The sequence below is a fragment of the Lupinus angustifolius genome, chromosome LG20, assembly GCF_001865875.1.
Source record: "Lupinus angustifolius cultivar Tanjil chromosome LG20, LupAngTanjil_v1.0, whole genome shotgun sequence".
Taxonomy (NCBI): Eukaryota; Viridiplantae; Streptophyta; class Magnoliopsida; order Fabales; family Fabaceae; genus Lupinus; species Lupinus angustifolius.
The window spans coordinates 2927213-2947085 of record NC_032028.1 but is presented as its reverse complement, the minus strand read 5'-3'; the positions used below and the strand labels follow the sequence as shown (position 1 = coordinate 2947085).

General features: G+C 33.1%; 2 protein-coding genes, 1 long non-coding RNA gene and 1 pseudogene across 3 annotated transcripts; 2 read left to right on the top strand and 2 right to left on the bottom strand.

Annotated features, from left to right (window-relative positions):
• Positions 6259-8271, top strand: LOC109336224 (annotated as a pseudogene).
• On the top strand, positions 9127-10454 carry LOC109336226. Its single transcript, XR_002106314.1, has 2 exons — positions 9127-9250; positions 10369-10454. It is a non-coding gene; the product is annotated as an uncharacterized LOC109336226 (long non-coding RNA).
• Positions 10373-13102, bottom strand: LOC109336225 (stress enhanced protein 1, chloroplastic). The gene is made up of 4 exons (XM_019572687.1): positions 12970-13102; positions 12777-12878; positions 11690-11865; positions 10373-10633 (listed from the first exon to the last, which is right to left on the bottom strand). The coding sequence occupies exons 1-4, from the start codon at positions 13019-13021 to the stop codon at positions 10529-10531; spliced, it is 435 nt and encodes a 144-aa protein (XP_019428232.1). The 5' UTR covers positions 13022-13102; the 3' UTR covers positions 10373-10528.
• On the bottom strand, positions 14671-17940 carry LOC109336223 (D-3-phosphoglycerate dehydrogenase 3, chloroplastic-like). Its single transcript, XM_019572686.1, has 5 exons — positions 17270-17940; positions 16455-16831; positions 16230-16340; positions 16046-16141; positions 14671-15585 (listed from the first exon to the last, which is right to left on the bottom strand). The coding sequence occupies exons 1-5, from the start codon at positions 17808-17810 to the stop codon at positions 14914-14916; spliced, it is 1797 nt and encodes a 598-aa protein (XP_019428231.1). The 5' UTR covers positions 17811-17940; the 3' UTR covers positions 14671-14913.

The window sequence follows — 19873 nt, the reverse complement described above, 5'->3', positions numbered from 1 at the left end:
ATTTAAATTCTTCTTGAGTAGCGTATGGAACAATAATACACCATAAAACATTGTCTTTAATGAGATAAAGTATGTTCTTTTACATTTTATGTCACTCTATGTGTCCAAAGTGTTGAGATGTGTTGAAATGGAATAAATTTAATTCAAAATTTAACAAATCATTTTTTTTACCAATTACAAAAATATCAAAATTTCCATCCCCTGTTATTTAACAGAAAGCATAAATAGTTGCTTTTCAGCTGCAGCCTTATCTACTAGAAAGCTGAAGCTGGTGGCCACTATAAACCATCTCAAAATGTTAAATTCATTGCACTTTAAAAATTATATTAATAATCTCTCTTCTCTAAATACGAAGGATGCTGCTTTTTGTTAGTTCCATAAGTGAAAAGAATATAAACAACTAATGCTGATCAATTGCAAATATTTGTCAAAGACTACATTAGACATACAATGCAGTGAAATTAATATGTGTCTCACCATTTCACCTCATCTCTAACCAAATATTCATTTATAATTCCCCAAAAATAGCAAACAAAATGTAGGATAAATATTTACATATTCTTTGGTTATATTTTACATATAAGCCCGAAACACGCTGCATTCCTCACTGTATTTTGTTAACATTAGAATTAGCAAGAACTCGATTCATTTCATAATATCAAAATGTTTTCAAATTTGAGTTTTTCTCACCAAAGGAATTGAAGAAGGGAAGAAATTGACTTTTCCAACTACCAAGACAAAATTTCATGACAAACACAGGTAATCCATATTCCAATATATCAATAATAAGGCAAGTGTCACATCATTATGCTATAATTTTACCTATTATGTGCAAAATCAACTACTATAAGAGTGAAGTCAACATTTAAAATTGATTAAATTCTTCAAGCATTTGAAGAAAAGTTTTGAAATTTCAGTCCTCCTTATCTGCTTCACAATTGAGATTCGTTTACCAAATCTTTGTGGTTATACCAGTCATCATTACAAGTTATTATATTTGTTTCACTTAAAATTCAATTAATCCCAGATTAGAAAATATCCAGGCTTCAACATCAGGGTATGGATAAAAGAACACACAAACAACAGTAACGTTCATACATATTCATACAAATTGTGATTCTTTTCATTCAACACTATGATCCTTTTATTACAATTTTGTGTCACACTTTATGATTAGTCCATCAATTTAAATAAATAAACTAGTAATACATATGGTCCCAAATATCAAGGGGTTGATGCATCACCATTCTGGATGGCCCCAAGGGTTCAGAAATGAAGGCCCCAAAACTTATAACAACTAGCATTTCCACACCTAATGCGTGAACCAAATTATTATCATAACGTTCATTTTTTTAATGTTGCACCAAGAATTGGCATCCATCATATTCTAACTGACCACACCATCATCTCAAGCAGAGACAAAAATAACATCCATAAAACCATAATTAGATTTGGCTATGTATACTGAAGTTGTAAGAACAAATTCAATAAAGACATGTGAGTATCATTATATACGAACACAATAAATATCCTTGTCATCTTTAACTAAACCCAATTTCAGAGCTTCCATTCAAATTGTGGTCCAAGCATTGCTGCAATATAAATTTTAAATTGAGCTTATAAATGTGCTTGCTACTTTTTGAAATATTGTTGATACAATTAGAATTTAGAAAGCTAGAAGCTTTTTGAATATTATAACAATCTTGGAAATTTTGTAACCAAGATTGGTTCTAAGCTTATGGATGGGGATCACATGCTCCAATGGTGACTTATTCACTATCACAAGCCAATCATATATTAACATATGAATAAAATAAAAAATTTAAAAACAAAAAATAATAAAATGACACTTTAATTAACTAGGTACATGAAACGGGACACCATTTGGATTTCCACCCCTAAGCTATAGTGAGACAGTGCCAAGCTAGTTTTGGAATTTCTGGCATCTATGCATGAGATGGTTAGCAAGTTCTAGAAATTGACAAGCATCTCATTCGTGAGCTGGACAATTATAATAAATGAGGAACTACATTCAGTAGCAAATATTAAATGAACTGACCACAAGCTCTTTTATGGCTCCTGTATATTTTCTATCAGTCTAAAATTTTATAACCAATTAATATATTATTTATCATTTATATCTATTACTTATAAAGTTTGAAATCTATACATTATTAATATAATTTTTTTATATTATTAGCATATCATCTACCATTGATTTATATTGTATTACTTTAATTTGAGAGTCAATAAATATGTATTAATATATAAATGATAGATATTTGATAATAATGTATACTAAATCTTTACTGATATTATAAAATTAAATGTCAATTAAATATGGATTATGAATGATATACTTAAAAAAATTCTTATGATGCATACATTTCTCTCTCTTAAACTTATTACCTACTTATAATATATAAAGGGATCACATGTTTTTATTCATGTCTTATTTGATATTCCAAACCAATGAGAAAGCTCCATACAATTAAAAAGAAAAATTATAAAAACAAAAATTAATATTTTAGTATTATTTTATGAAATTTAATTGGTTTGAGATACAGTAGGAAAATTATAGAACATGTGATCTTTGTATTACGATATCAATATCCTAAGACCAATAAATATTGAACGTAGTACCTTCCTACTGAAACATAAATAAAAAATAACCATCATACATATTAAGATAACTTATTTAATGTCCTTAATTTCATCTAAAATTATTTCCTAAATTATCATTCATAATATTTAATCCAGTGAAACTTTAAAAGCCAAAGGTTGAATACATCGCAAAAAAATAATTAAGTGAATGGTGCTTTAATAATAACAGCATTTAAATGATAAAATTAATTTTAAATCACAAGTTTTGTTTTCCCTTATATTTGAGTTTGGAAGGAGAATAGTGGTGATCTGGTAGAGTCTAAATAAAATAGCAAACTAATGAACATTTGAATAATTCCATATATTCTAAATAAAAGCTCGTCAGGTGTACTGTGATCTGGTAGATTTAGAGCGTATATAAATACGGTTTTACTCGAGATTAGATTGTTTCTAAAATTTGAAGATTTGATGTACTCAAACATTATTGTTTCAACTGTATAGATTCATATGCTACACAATTTAAAAATGACAATACATAAATTGTTGATTGATGTAATCTACACAACCTATGCAAACATGGCCTACACAAATATGTCTTCTTAGTTGGAAGCCTCAAAGTAATATTTTATTGGCGCCTAAAAGGGCTACCCCACCATATGCATTTAACTTCTTATATGGAAAAGAAAACGTTTACAAGGGATATGAAGACATGTAGCATTGAATACCTATGCAAAAAGGCAGAAGCAGTAATAAGTCTCGTGGTCCAATGATAAGACACAAGGGAGCCATGCTAATTCTATTATCTCCCTCTCTTTTAACAAGACAAAAAAAACTGTTATGCAAACAGGATCCGTTTTAGGTATCTCTTTACAAAGTCAGAAGAAAAGGACAAGTGAAGTTTTCTTGATGTTATCAGGGCCCAGCCTTGAGCCCATGGCATGGCTTGTTCCAAATCTGTGCAACTTGGCTGCAATGCTGCAACCATGTCTGGCTTATCAAACAAAGATTTGGGTATCTTTTCACAGGCAAGAGTGACCCAAGCATTGTCACTAGTGAAGTCTTCACGAGTTCAAAATCTTAAAAACTCTCTCTTAACAGTGAATGAATGGTAGATGACAAGTGATAAATGCTAATCATCTCAAGTGCTACAAAACGTTCTTGTTATATAGAGACAAGTATTTAGGACACGAACAAATACACAAAACAAAATATGCATGTCTTATTTACGTACGTAGATGAAAAGTCAAAATTTTGTGGCACTAATTGTTACAACTTACACGCAAAAGTATATCGTACATAGAAGGTTGTTTCTGTTCCAACAAATGAGAGAAACAATAAATGAAACAATAGGCAGGACAGATGATCACGCGCAATTAATATAATTTGTATGTCTAGTGTATTGTGTGTTTTTTCTTTTAGCATTAAAATTCTGATAGAGTACAATGATTATGTTGTTTATCCATATAACCAACCTGAACCTCATTGATTTAAGCTTTGGTAGTAGTGCTGTTGTTGTATTTGGGTATCAATAACTTTGCAATTGATCCTTTTTTTAGTGTATAGATTTTGGTATGGCATGCAAATTTTGCTTGAAGTCTTTCTAAATATTTATCAATTCTCAAAGCTTGTAATAATAATTAAAGCCAGTAATTATTCATATGACCATAAAAGGAAACTATGGATGACTTCAGATATGATCCAATAAGTTTAAGAGCCATTAATTGAGGCTTGTCACTTCATACTAGCGTCTGCAAATCGTGTAGCTCGACCCACATGACATATTTTCATCACAGAAAGATAGAACAGAACCCGTGACTCTCTCTGCATGGTACATCTTTAGCTGGTGTGCACCTTGGTGGGTCACTAGAAATTTTATCTATGATTAGTTGGGTAAAATAAGTGCACAAAGTGAAAAGTAAATGATTTGATTTTGGTTCAGTTCTTCCTTACATCTTGGGAAGTCAATAGCTCCAAAAGTCACTGCAGCAAGATAGGAAGAGACAAGCTATATAATCCTGAACAGTAGCTGAAACAGTCCTACTTCACTGCCAGAAAAGAAATATTAATATCGATTTGTTATTCTTAAATTGACTAAAAAATTGTTAGAACTTAGAATTTAGAATTCAACTTGTTTTTTATTCTTATTGTCTTTGGTTAATGATAGAGTAACTGTTGTAACTTTCTCCTATAAGTTCCTAAGAATCGTTAATTAACTGCATCTATGGATTCAATTCCACTGCTGATTTGAAACTAAGTAGTTTTACGTTGATTTCAACAAGCCCAGAGATACCCCTAGCTTTTTCTTCCTTCATCACTTCATCATCAGAAGTATAAGCCTCTAGCTCATGCATCACAACCTAAGGCAATGAACTCCAATGATTCCGATGTGGCCGTACTAAAACTACAGTTTATATTACATAAACTTTTTAAATAAAAGTAATTGAACTTGGGCAGATGATTGAATCCTGAAAGAAAAAAGCAACTTTCTTGTTCTAGATGATTAAATAGTTTCAGTAGAATCTTCCACTTAAAAAGCAAGTAAAAACAGAGCATGATAAACATGTTAACAAATTGTCCATTTCAAATTCATTCCTCCATGATCACAAAGATTAGGCAAAAATATAGAATAGACAGTGCTGGGTAACAACTAACAATAGTAGAGAAGTACTATGTTGTTAGGCCTTCTTTTCTTTTGGCTGATAATTTGTTTTGTTTGGTTGCTATCATAAGTGAGGGATCAACCTCACGCATGAGGCATCCATAGTGAACTTACAGTATAGTCAAACATTTGGAACTTACACCAAGACTTGTTCAATCATTCAGGCACCTTGCACTCTTGCAGTGCTCGGTTACATCTCAATTCATGGTCAAATTACTTCAACCTTCGCTGCCAGTAATAGTATAACTGACTAACTGACCACCAAATCAGACCTTGTCATCTACATCTACTAGCTTACACCAAAATTTGAAGTTTTACTTGTACCTTACTTTTGTTTTTGATTTTGTCAGGTAATTAAAAATCCACAGTTGGAATAAATACATGAACAATAAGAGACAATGTATCCATATACTTCGTTCATCATGTATATACATTATTTTCTTTTACAAAAATGACGTAAAGAGATGCTTATGTGTGTTTCTAATAAGTATAATCATATACCACTAAATAGTGATACTATCTTTGCTCTATAAGGACACCACTGTGCCAATTTATCAGATCCAACATAGCATGCAAAAGATAACCACATTCCACGACTGATTAATTTTTGCTAACAAATCAATTGATTGACTTACGTCTGGTCACACATACTATATGGAAGATTTATTTGGTTTATGAGATTATAACAGAGCAACCAACTATTAATCTCGCTAATTTCACAAGGTAATATTGAGTATTGACTATTAAAAAAAATATATTAATATGTTCTCTTATATGATAAAGCATTAATCTTTAAATATTTTCTAATTGTTTCACTTATTCTGTTTCTTAGTTTTTTATTTCTCTAAAAATTGCATTAACCTTTGTTTGATTACTGGAGCACTTTCTGAGATTAAATTATGGAAATAGTTTTAGAACATAAGAGTTAAGACTGTGACCAAGTTTTTTCAGCCCATTGAATTATTTTTTTGAATAAATATTGTTACTTTTCGGGTTTTAGAATACTTGGTATGGGCTTTAGTTTTAGAACTACTTCAGCCCAAAACACCCATGGAAGAAAAAACCATAAAAACTCTCAATGCGCTGAGACTAAAACGTTAGGTTCATCGCAGGTGCAATGGGCAAGACTTGTAGTACAAGGTTAGTAGTGTCCTACTTCTTCATTTTACTTCTCATTGCTATTTCATGCGGTTTGAGTTTCAACTTTCCAATTATTTATGTTTCAACTTTCCAATTTTATTCCAGTAAGTTTGGGATTAATTTTAGTTTCCTTTGAAATATAAAATCTTAATTTATAGCTCCACACCTTAATTATTGCATATTTTTTTAGTTTTTAATGCATAAAAGTTTATGTTTTGAGGGAAAAAATGTTATTGCTGAGGTGCTACTTTTATTTACCTGTACATTAGGTTTTAACATGCAGTTGATGGTTTGGTAAATGTTACATGTCAAACATGTCCATAGTTTAATAGCTTCAATCCATGTTGTTATTGCAGAGGTGAAAGATGCTGTTTCTACCTTGAGTGCCCAAAAGTCTATTACTAAGGTGAGAAAATCTTATTTCAATAATATGGTTACTAGGATAGATTGAACTTCGGAAAAACTTTACTAGGTTTGCAATAAGTTTAATGTCAATTAACTGTATTATGTTGTTATCCATTTCATAGCCATCATGTTGGAGGCTTCTCAAGCACCCTCTTGTTCATCACTTTGTTTGTATTAGTTGTTAACCATAACAACATCAGATGAGGATAGGATTTTCTGTCATTGTAACATTGTACTTACATGCCTGTTTGATAGTCTTATTTGAGTGATCATGTAGTATCTGACAGAAGTATTCTTAGGATAATTCGTATTTTCATTTTTAAAAGTGGGTATATGCTTCTCATGCATAAATGTTGATGTATTATCATAAGAAAACGTAGGAATCTGTTTAATTTTGATCACATGGATTTTGGTGGAGTCGGTTATGCTAAAGTGCAATTTGATGTAGTTAAAATTTTATTTTATTTTTCCTTTTGAAAAAAACATGGTTTCATGTTCCATGGTAAGTAAGCATACTAAACTTAAGATATATTGGAACGAGGCATTACATTTATATTTTTGCAAGTTATTTTAAATATTTGTTGATAATCTTATTGGATGATGTCTTGATAATCTTTTAGGCATATATGCCACTCTAATTTTTGTATGTAAAATGTACGAGTGCTCTTGGTTTTCAAAAGATGTTTTGGTCTTCTGACAGAAGAGTAGACAACAAAGACGGCAGAGCAAGAAATTGAAGGCATATAACCTCTCTAACCTCTTAGACTCCCTTCCCGAGTTTGAGGCATCACAGAAACCGGCTCCTCAGGATAGCTTCAAACTTGTAAATCTAGGAAGAAGATATTGTGAGTGTGTCCTATCATGATTCAATAAATATGCTCAGCTTACAAATTGATATGTAAAATTGTATTTGTAACCTTTTGTCCTTGTTTATCAGATTGGAAGAGGGAGAACGATTGTCTAAGGTCCGTAACCATCCTGATTTCCAGTCGGATCCCATCTCTGCCATTCGAGAACATCTACTGCGCACACAACTTGTTATAGAGGAAAAGCCCAAGATAAAAAAACCAAACAAAAATCGATCTAAAAAGAAAAGGGCGAAATCAAAGGCTTCAACTGGAGTACAGTCTATGGATATGTAATGGATACTCTTTGCAGCTGCTATAATGACCTGCCTTTTCTCAATATCTCTCTTTAATTCCTTCTCTTACAGAGAATGTTAGAATACTAAAATTGTGCACGACAATCTCTTGAACTCCTTGAGCAGTGTCAAGTGTGATGTATATAGCAGTTGATGACTGATTGTGGTATCTGTAACAATTGAATAGGCAAGAGAAGACTGACTTACCGGTAGACTGACATTTTTGCTGAGCCTGTGATTTCAATATAGAAGCAAACGATGGCACCACATTTGTGCTTACTTTTGATGGATCAATTAAGGGTGGTTAGAAAGTCCAGAATCATGGCTATTGATTAATTGTCGTTTACAACTCTAAATTCCTTTTGCCATACCTTAAGATTTTGACTGATTTGTACTTCAGGTATTAAGTATTTCCCTTTCCAGTGTAAGAAAATGGTTCACTGGATATTGGTAAGGCCATCTTTGCGTTTGTGTAATTGTGGGTAATATCTGTTTGGAAATGGTTCACTTGATATTGAGGGCAGGATCATATGTCTTATACTGCTTCATTAGATTGTTTATGATAATATAGCCGATCTTTTCCAGCTGTGATCATGAGGCGAATGTAAGCCAAGTTAATCATGGAAGGTGAGAAGTTAGTACTTTTTAGTTCAAACTGCAAGAGGATGCTGGATGCATGACATAAATCTGATTGACACTAAGTACCCGCTATTCCAGTATTAGTTCTGGTTCACACAGACATACAAATGGTGTCAAGAAGGTTGATGAATGTAAGTACGAAGTGTATAATGAGTCACCTGGGTGAATCTCATTGTTAACATGAAGCAGAATACATGGTATACGCAATTGCAATATGACTATACTGATACCGCTTAGAATATTATGGAGTTCATTTCCACCTTCGAAGATTATAGCTGTCCACCCAAAGTATAAGTCCATTACTGTGTTGTGAAAGCGATGTTTCCACAAAGGCGTGATCTGCATTCAGCAGTTGTACTTTTATATATTGGATTGCCAATATATTTTACCTTGATCTGCTCAGTAAGACAGAATCAGTAGTTATAGTCATAATATTGACAGTAAAAGTTGTGCCAAAACGCATCAGCGTGCAGGACCATCAATTTGATACACTATCAAAGATTCTATGCATAAGTCCATTTTGTGCATCACTTTTATTTGTAAAGCATAATGCTGATTCCAAACCCTTCACATGTTTAAGTTAAGAATTCCTATTTAATTCACAACTATCTAATGCAATGGGGACAATATAATTCAACAAATATATATTGGCTTGCATAAAGGTGTTAAGTGCCAAATTATTAAGGAAATTCATATGCTTTTTGGGTACTTTGTGCACATTTATGCTATAATTGTGTAAGATTCCTGATAACTTAGTGATTTGTTCTGGATTGGAAATTTTATGTGTTTATGTTGTTTCATGATAAGATTCATGAAAAAAGGGAGAAAAAGTAGAAGATTGATACTTAGCACCGCAAACCTCGCCCAAGCGAGGGACTGTCGCCCAAGCGACAAGTGGAGCAAAAAAGTCTATGATGTCCTGTCTGATCCTCGCCCAACCGAGGTGCTCAAGTCTGAGAGCCTCTTATTTACTCGCCCAAGCGAGAATCTCTAGCTTGGGCGAGGGTGTGGAAGTTAGAATTGATATTGACGGTTTCAGAAGTCAAAGAAGGATACTATTCATTTTTCAGAGGAGATTAGGATAGATTCAGCACAAGAATAGAGAGAAATACAAGGAGATTATGATAGAAATCGTGTAAATGATTCTACTTTACATAATTCCTTGTATAATTTCATGATTCGAGTGTTGTAATAGTGAGAAAGAGTGATTAGATCTTGCTGTGGGATTCAAAATGTAATCTTCTAACCTTTGTACTCCTATATTCGATTTCATTGTGATTGTTATTTGATTTTGGGAAGTTAATCTCGTTCTTAATGCATGAATTTAATTTGCTATTAATTTTTTGTTCTTGGGTTCAAGTTTAATTGGGAAGTTAAACTTGACACCGAACCTGCATCATCTTCCTTCGTACATTATTGCTCTAGGAATGGAGAATGATGCATGAATTGTTTTTACATGGAACGTAATGCTAGTTAATTGGTCAAATATCCAAGGAAATGGTATTTGAGCAATTATTTGATGATTTTACACTCAAGGAATTGATGTGAATGATTTGAATGATATGTACATCTGAATCAGTAACTTCTCAATTCAACACAAATTTTTACAATTAAACACAAAATTTTATAAAAACACCGTTGTAAATATACACACAATTCATTCTTGTAGGAATTAGTAAAAATCTAGTTTGCTCCCTGATGAAGATATCTCCGTCTTTTACCGGATTTTATTACTTTGACAATATTGTACGCTTGCCGTTCCGTAAATATCTAACAAAAGGCAATGGTGAAGATGAGGACTTTTACTTTGATAATCAACGCTTCCATTACATTGTCAGGCTTCATTGCCAAAAAATTCACCAAAACAAAAATTACAGCAACAAATGATGAACTTTATTTTGGAAAACAGTAACTACAGCACTACCAGCCTATATACGTTATCAGTTCTTTGAAGCTGACTGGAAGATAAATATTGCTGTCAAGACACCCACCAGTGCTGTTACTCCCAATGCAACTGTAGGCAATGGACTTATGACCCCGAAGTTCTGCAAAATCAAGGTACAGTAATATTATTATTCTTTTGCAACAGATTCCTCTAATGATCACTAGAGTGAGCTGAGAAGGGAGGTAAGGATAGCTCATAGGAGGAAGGGGTATCACAATTCACAACTGCATAAAGCCTATTATTAACTGTGGTTTTACTGAGTTGCATTCATTTGGAAGCTTAAAACTTGGGATGATTCTACACACAGTTTAGATGCATCAGAAAGTTATATGAAGCTATATGCTTTGTTTATGAATTCAATAGTAAAGATCATGAATAAATGGCCAGAATATGGAATCTACCAAATTTCCCAATAAAAATCTTTACAAATAAGTGTCATAAACACAATAAAGTAACAGATAGAAAAATTAAAATATTACAGTACAAATATGTTATAAATCACTGCAATTTTCTATAGAATTCTGCAAGCACCAAAATCGATGATAATTGTTTAGGAGTCTCTAGATTATTATATTTTAGGATCTTCTAATTGTACTAAGTAGATATCTTGAGATGTATATAGAAAAATTATATGAAGGTGGTGTGACCGTGTGAGCCTATGAATAGGCATTATAGGATGCAATTGCAATGAGATGGAGGGTGATAATAGAAAGAGTATAATATTTATGTACTGAATATGTAAAGATTTATGCACAGTCAGTGTATCATCCACCAATGATATAAAAATGAATGACAGTGATAGTGTAAAAAATACTTTTCGCGGCATAAATCTTTTCCTCTAATAAAAACACTGAAACACTATGATATCATGTTATGCCCTTTAATTTCAATCAACCCACCAAACTTACTCTTCAAACTTTTACTTCATTCTATAGTATTTTCATCTATGATCAATCCCCTCCCACATCCAACTATGACTTCTATCTTCTCTTAAAGTCAACAAAATATCACAGGCAAACTTTTAACAGGGAGGGTGGATATAAAAAGGTGGGAAAATCCAATCAATCATTCGATAGAAATTATAAATTGTATCATGGTTCTAATGATGGAGACAAACACCTGTAGCCAAATCATGTATTTGTACACTATGTTTTACCTCTAGGAGTCCCTTCCCGGTAGCAACTTCAACGGTGAGGGCTGCTGCAAAGCCAATCATGGCTAACCGGCCTAGCCATACATCCAAACCATTCCCTTCCTGCGAACTTTGCTCACTTCTTACTGAAACAGGCATTGCTTTGCATGCAGGTTTCCTTTCATGACTTCTTCGAATCACTAGAGACAATGCAAACATCACTAGCTTCTTAATTGAATCTTATTTCAACATTATTAAGTTCTAGATTCCCCCCAAATTCATAAAATGATTGATTTTTAGGATAATTTCCAAGAAGTGACAAGAAAATAATGGTGGAACAAGCAAGGGGAAAATATGGTAGTCCAAACAAAGAATAGTGTTATATCAAGTTTAAAAACAAGAATTCAGCAGCAACATTTTCAGCTAGCATTTGTATCAGCAGTTAATACTACATAGTACCATCTTTTACACTTGCTTCAAGATAGCTATCACAGGCTAAACTTGCCTATCAAAGTCTAAAGTAAAAAGCTTTTGACTCACAAGAAATAATGCACTACTTTTCTATAAAGAAAATACAAGGTTTGCAATTGAGACAATGCCTTAAATCTTCAGTTTTTTGTGGTAAGGCATTGAAGGGGGGCTTGTAATTTATATTCATTGCAACCAAAATTCAGTCTAGGATCTAAAACAAGTAATAATAAAGTAATCAATAGTGAATAGTAATCCTCGTGCTACAGAACTTAACGAGCATAGTTACCAAGTTCTCTCATTATCCATATCTACCGAATTTATCACATCTTGTAGCACACATATTAGGTTAACCTTAAAAAAGTCTTTCAATAATGATGTGAAAAGTTATAAACTGCATACACCAACCTATACTACATACCTTGTTATATTATCTTTCAATTTGTGGGTCATGAAATGAAATTCCAAGAATCTAGTCTAGTTCTACCCAATCTCAATTTCCAACAAACTGAGGCAAATAATTTTTTTATTTATAGTTCAAATAAATTATTTATAATTAGTCAAGAGAGTAAATTATCATTATGTGAACGCAACTAATTTTCAGCTTATGAAGTGGAATATGATAAAGTAAAGTTCTTCTTACACAGTGAAGAACCAGCAACAAAGGATGATCGAGTTGGAACCAAAGTGGATTGAGGAAATCGAGCAGTGACAGGGGATTTAGCTGCAGTGAAAACACAAGCATCTGCAACAAAACAAGGTTCAATTGATGAGGATAATTCAGAAACCAGCTACATATATAGAAAATAGATAGAGGGAGAGAATGGGTTACTTACCACGAAGAGTGACAGAAAGAGAAGCTGAAGTTTGAGTAAGTGGCATGGACATGGTGAATGTGTATAAACTTCAACACTCACTGTATGGTGTAAAGAAATGTTGAGTTCTTTATCTATTGCAACTTGTCATATGCTATTTCTGATTTGTTCCACCGTGACCATTCATATTTCATACCCATCACACATTCACACTCATACGTGGCCTATTTAGTGTTGGATAGCATTTTCACTATTTTGTAGATGTAGAATAATACAACTAATAATTGTAATTTTTTCAGTGTTAAATATTTTTTGTTTTTAAATAATTGAAACAATTTCACATATATCATATGTTCGACTAATAATTTTTTTGTATGTTTTTTTATTAAATTAATTATTTGCTTTTTAACTGATTTTATTAACATGAATGAAATTAGTTAAATTTGTATAAAAAATAGATTAAATGGAGAATTTAATATATATTTTTATTCAATCGCGTATATTAAGATATTCAAAAATAAAAATGTATCAATTTTTAATATGAACTTAGATTTTAGAAAAATTAGATATGTTTTTTCGTTCCTTCATGAATTAGACTAATTCACTCAATTAATTGATATTTTTCTTTCTAATTAAATAATGTAAAAGTATTTTAATAACAATAATAATTAATATGTATTCGAGCTCGGCTAAATAACGGTGATGAATAAATAGGGTCAATAAACTTAACTTACATGTACTATCTATCGCCCAAGTAGTTGAATTATATGGACAAGTCGGTAGGTACTGCCAAATTACCAATCATGGTAGAGTATATATATTTATCAATGTTTAATGGGTATATAGTAAATGTCATACTTGTAACTTTATGGGAGAGCTTCATCTAATCTTTATTTTGCACATTAGAGCTTAATGTAATGAATCTAGATCAAAATTTGAGGAAGATACAATAACATAATTAATAGTCGAAAGTAATCTTAACAACTTATCATATTCAATAGTGTAGTTAAACCTCAATTTTTGCTAATTATTATTTTATGGGAGTCTCGGTCGAATATGTTTCCTAAGGACATGATATGGCGACTTTCGAGGGCCTAAACAAAAGAGTTGAATCTGTTGTTGGTATTGACTTTGATATCAATTTATTCCTAAGGCCACATTTACCTAAGTAGTGTAACCCAGCTATGTCGCATGCATTAAACTTCCTTTCTCAGCTGAATGTTTGACCGTAGTTTACCAACATGATAATGATGGTGTTTATTGTTACATCATGTGACTTATAAGTTAGTAAATCAATTTAAACTCTCTGATTGATTCTACTAGATCAACATATTTCTCTAATGAACCCGTAAATACTTATGCTATGATGGATAAGAGGTACTCAATTTTTCATCATTAACTTATTTGTCTGAAAATAAAAATACTTGATTGTGTTTGACAATGGTTTACAAGTGCATGAGTTAACTTTTAAGTCCATATTTTGTGTAACTTGAAAGTGACTTGTAAGTCATGAACTTAATTTAATTTAAACATATAAGAAGTTAACCTATAAGCTAAACGTACCAAATAGTTCTCTTTCATCATATTCCTGGTAAACTTCCAATTACCTTGCAAGCTTCAAACTTATAAACTTTCAACTAGCTTGTATATACTATAAGCTAGTTGTTTCAACATAAAGCCCAAAGAATTTTAAAAAAATCAAATATTAATAGGTAACTGGACTTTCAAACATTTCATATTCTCCTCACTTCAGAAAATATAAGAAAGCTAATTGAATAAACAACTCACTAAAACACACTACCTAATTGCATATAGCAATATTATTCTTTTCCTCGTACCACCAAAACTATCCTACACTGATCAGATGATTATGCAGCAAAATGGGGAAATGCCCAACCCAAATTTAACAAAATGAAGAAGAAAAACAAAAAATCAAAAGGCTACTACTTAAGTAGCAATATTGTCTTACAACTTCAGAAAAACGAACTCTTCAATAGCAGGAATATCTCCAATCTTCTTCAAACTTTCTTTGCGAGGTTCTTCATCCACCCCAATTGCCATTACAGCTTGCTTGCGTGGGGCAATCCTTCCAACACTCATGAAGCTGACATTCACATTCTCCTGACCCAACACGCTCCCAACTTTTCCGATCATGCCTGGCTGATCTACCTGCCTGCAGAGTATAATGCTACCTTCCAAACTCACATCAACTTCAAAAGATCCAACCTTTGTCAGATGTGGGACACCATCTTTCACTCGACCCTCAACCTTAATCTCCCCAGAATCTGATATGGCACTAGCAAATCGGGATTCCACATTATCAATCTGGACCTGTATGTACTCAAGCGGATTTTCAGGTGAACCATCAAGAATAACCCTCTCCTCAGTTATCCTGAGCCCTCTTTGCTTAGCAATGAAATCAGCATTGACCAAGTTCACGAAAACACTGGATATTGGCTCAATCAGACCCTTGGTTATCATAGCACGAAGAAGACGAGTGTCAAGATCATCAGGGGCCCTTGAAGAAGCATAAGTCACTTTAACTGTTTTTACACCATTTCCTCCGGATACTAACTGGACAGCCAGCCTCCCCAATTTCTCAGCAAGGCCAACAAATGGTTTCAACTCTGTTAATATCTGCAGTCCAGAAGGAATAACATTGAGGTTAAATTTTGCTCATACTTAAGCCTAAGTTGTAAACCAACTTTAATCCATGAATAGCATAAAATGATGATATGCTCCGGGCTTTTTATACTTAAGTGGGACATTTCATCAACTCCTGAATTTCAATTTTGACGAGATAGAATCAAGTAATAACACTAACAGCTAAGTTCTCTGTGTTCTTAATTACTATAGCCAGTCTCTCAAACCAAACATTGACACTAAATTAAGCCATTAAGTAATTATTTGAACCATCAGAGCAAATTACAGTAAAAGTTAATAATTTAAGAGAATAATAGCCAATATTTTTCAAATCCCATTTTCCATTATTAAGTACGAAGAATTTAAAACAATGATCTTCTCAAGCCAAACAGCTGTAACAGAATAATAATATATATCTTGAAAAGCAAAAGGGCGCACGAATTTTTCACAGTACCTCAGCTGGAACCATTGGTGCATTGACTGCAGTAGCAGCAAGCTCCCCTCTCAACGCCCCAACAACCGCTTCTGCTATTTCAATAGCAACACCTTCCTGTTCATCATTTTCAAAGGCTATATTAAAAATACATGGCAAGAGAATAGGAGGTAATACTCATAAACAATAGCTTTAAGTAACATACTTGGGCTTCCATGGTACTTGCACCAAGATGAGGTGTTGCAGTAACTTGCTCGTGCAAAATCAACTTGCTGTCTTTTGATGGTGGCTCCTCAGTGAAAACATCAAGTGCAGCCTGAAATAAAGAGGCAAAACACAACAATCACTTCTTTGGTGGTAAGAGACCCAGTTATTTAATTTACTACAAAAGTTTAAAGGGCAGTGCTTCCAAAAAAGAGATGTCATGAACCTGAGCTACAATTCCAGCATCAAGCGCCCTAACAAGAGCATCCTCATCAATGACTCCTCCACGAGCAACATTGACAATTCGAACACCTTTCTTCATCTTTGCAAAAGTCTCATCATTGAGAATCTTTGAAGTAGTAGGTGTAAGTGGCATGTGCAAAGAGATGAAATCTGCAGTAGAAAGGGCCTCCTCAAAGCCCACAAGCTCCACGCCAATGGCACGAGCACGATCTGCCGGAGCATATGGGTCATGTGCAACGACATGCATACCAAGCCCCTTTGCACGTCTAGCAACTTCAGTACCAACCTTCCCAAATCCCATGACGGCAAGCGTTTTCCCAACTAGGGAAACTCCCACATACTTATTCCTCTGCCATTTCCCTGTATTAACCACGATTTGAGTAAATCACACAGTATGATACAAAATTCACATTAAAAATTACAAGGAAAGAAGTATAAAAAATAAACTAGAACCTCCATGTCATTATTATCAAATAAATAAATCAGATCTCAACATAAGGACAAAAAAGAATTAGTCACGCGAATTTAATATATCTGAAAATAAAAGATTCCAAGCCTCAGCAAGAAATATTTAATATAACATATATAGTTCTATAAAAGGAAGATTCATGTAATGACGTCCCGACCTTCACTACAGCAAACATTCAAATCTGTTCAATAAAAATCACTAAATCTATCATAATTACAAATCTCTTCAAATGATCTAAATCGTGTGAAGAAAACAAGGTGTGCAATAAAATGCTTGTGAAAGATTTACACCATCACAAACCAAACTCAGCATTAAAATAACTCACTCACCAGCTTTAACAGACGCATCAGCCTGAGCAACATTCCTAGCCATAGCAGCCAAGAGCGCGATACCGTGTTCCGCAGCGGCAACAGTGTTAGCGGTGGGAGCATTAACGACCAAGCAACCAAATTCAGTGGCAGCAGCGAGATCAACATTGTCAATTCCAACACCGGCTCTTCCAACAACCTTCAATCTTCCAGAGGATGATTCAAACACGTCACGTGAGACCTTTGTTCCGCTACGAACGATAAGAGCATCGCACACTGAGATCTTTTTGCAAAGCTCCTCAGGTGTTAGATTATAAGAGCAATCAACGTTAGCGAAGTCTTTAAGAAGCTTAAGACCCTCTTCACCGAGCTTCTCGGCGACGAGGACGGTGGGTTTGGCGTCGCGTGAGGCGGAGACAATGAAGACAAGGGGGCGGTGGTGGCGGGGGAAGGGACGGAGGGAGAAGGCGGAGGGGAAAGGAGGGTTGGAGGAGAGGGAAAGTGATGAAGAAGGAGTAGAAAGGGTTCGGAGGGAAAGTGCGGTGTGCATAGCATTAACCATATTGGAGATGAATGTGGAAGAAAGTGAGGTGAAGTGAGTTTGAGAAGAGAGGAATTAGGAGGTTGTGTTGTATTTAATATTTGAGGTGGTGCGGTTGCTCAGCCTCAACATTCGGGCTCGGTGTTTCAGGAAGTTATTTGTGTGATGATTGAATATTGTTGATACTTAATATTTTTTTACATTATCATTATACTATTTATCATTGATTTATTCTACTCTTTTTTTTGTGAGAATAAATGATGACTAATAAATTAATGATAAATAATTTGCTGATAGTGTAAAAAACTCTTACACTTTCGGTGTATACATATTAAATTTTTAATATATTTGGTTGATATCTAGTAATTATTATTAAATGATATTATATCTTTGGTCTGGATTGAATTGAGGTAGAGATATAAAACTCGTCTTGAAGTGGTCGGTCCGACCAGTTTAATCGTGAATCGGACATCTAGCTAGTTTGAACCTCTCATCTAACCGATTTTACATCAAAATTGGGTTGATTTGATTAGTTTAAAACTAAAATTGGTGACTTAGATGATTGAATTGGTTGGACCAGCCGAGCCAATAAAAAAGATTTTTTAAAAAACAATCAATGTTGTTTTTAAGTGAAAAAATCAAGTACTTTTAACTCATTTGTAGTTATATTTGTCATTTTTAACTTGTGTTATAGCACAATCTTCATAGTTCATATGTTGTTTTCAACTTATTTTTTATCATTTTATAGTAGTAAAATTTTCTTTGTTGATTATTTAATTAAGTATGATAATATTTTTAAATCCAAACTATAGATTTATTAAATATCGCTATGTAGTATAATGAGTTTTTTAGAATTTTAATGTAGATTGGGTTAATCGATTCAACCAGTGGGTCACTAGTTGGACCAATGATACATTGGCTTAGTATCCTCATTGAGTCATTGACCAATCCAAGTTTAATAACACTGAATTGATGATACCAATTTGAGATAAGTAATATTATGTATTTACTTGATACTATATCATTGATCTGGATTGAATTGAGAACACCAAAAGTAATCTTCATTCAACATTTTAATTTTAATTATTATTGATTTGGAATAAGTTCAAACCAACTCATTTACTATCTATTATTTGATTGACTAATCCTTTATTGTGGAATGGATGAAGAGTCAAATGGGTTGGCAACTCGTCACGAGGGGCTGAATCAAGATCATTTTGAATCAAAGCTCTATATTTTGGTTCATCCTTCATTATAATGATATCTCGGGGTTTACAATGATAACTTGGTATATTAACCATACGACTATTAACTAAAACATATTTATGGTTAACTAATTGGTGGGCTTGAGGAATAGTCAAAACTATACACAATCGAATAAGTATGTTGTCCAAACGCATTTCAAGTAATTGTAGTAACACTTCACCTACTGATCCTTTCTTTTTTCCGGCACCACGAACGCATTTAAACAATTGTTGTTCTGTAAGAGCCCCTGACCATTTCGAAACAAAAATTAATAGAAACAGAGTTCCAATAAAGGGAACCCATGGACCATATTCTTCTCTAATCTGAGTTTTGCTCACGTCTCGAATGAATTCAATGACATATTCAAAGAAATTATGATCGAAAGTGGGAATGGTTTGCGGATTTTGAACAACGAGAATGGCTGAAACTAATAAGATAGCAATCACAACCCAAGAAGTAATAAGGACTTGGGCATGTACTTGGAAATCGCCTATTTGCCAATAGAAATGTTGACTTACTTCCACAAGAGATATATCGTATAATCTTTTAATATGTTGATGGAACATAATAGAACATTCATATTGCCTTACCCTCTAAAATAAATGGAAAACTTGAAAAGGAATTATATTTATTCAACCATCTCCTTTTTTACTTGTTTACTAAAATTGTATATTTTATTGTTATTTGAATACTGACTAATCACATGATATTTTCAGTTATTTTTATCTCTTTTTCATGATTTAGTAATTTAGTACTAGTATAGTAGAGTAACCAATTCCATTTCAATAAATCTACGAATTTTTCCAACCCCATATTTTATTTACCTTATTATTAATCAA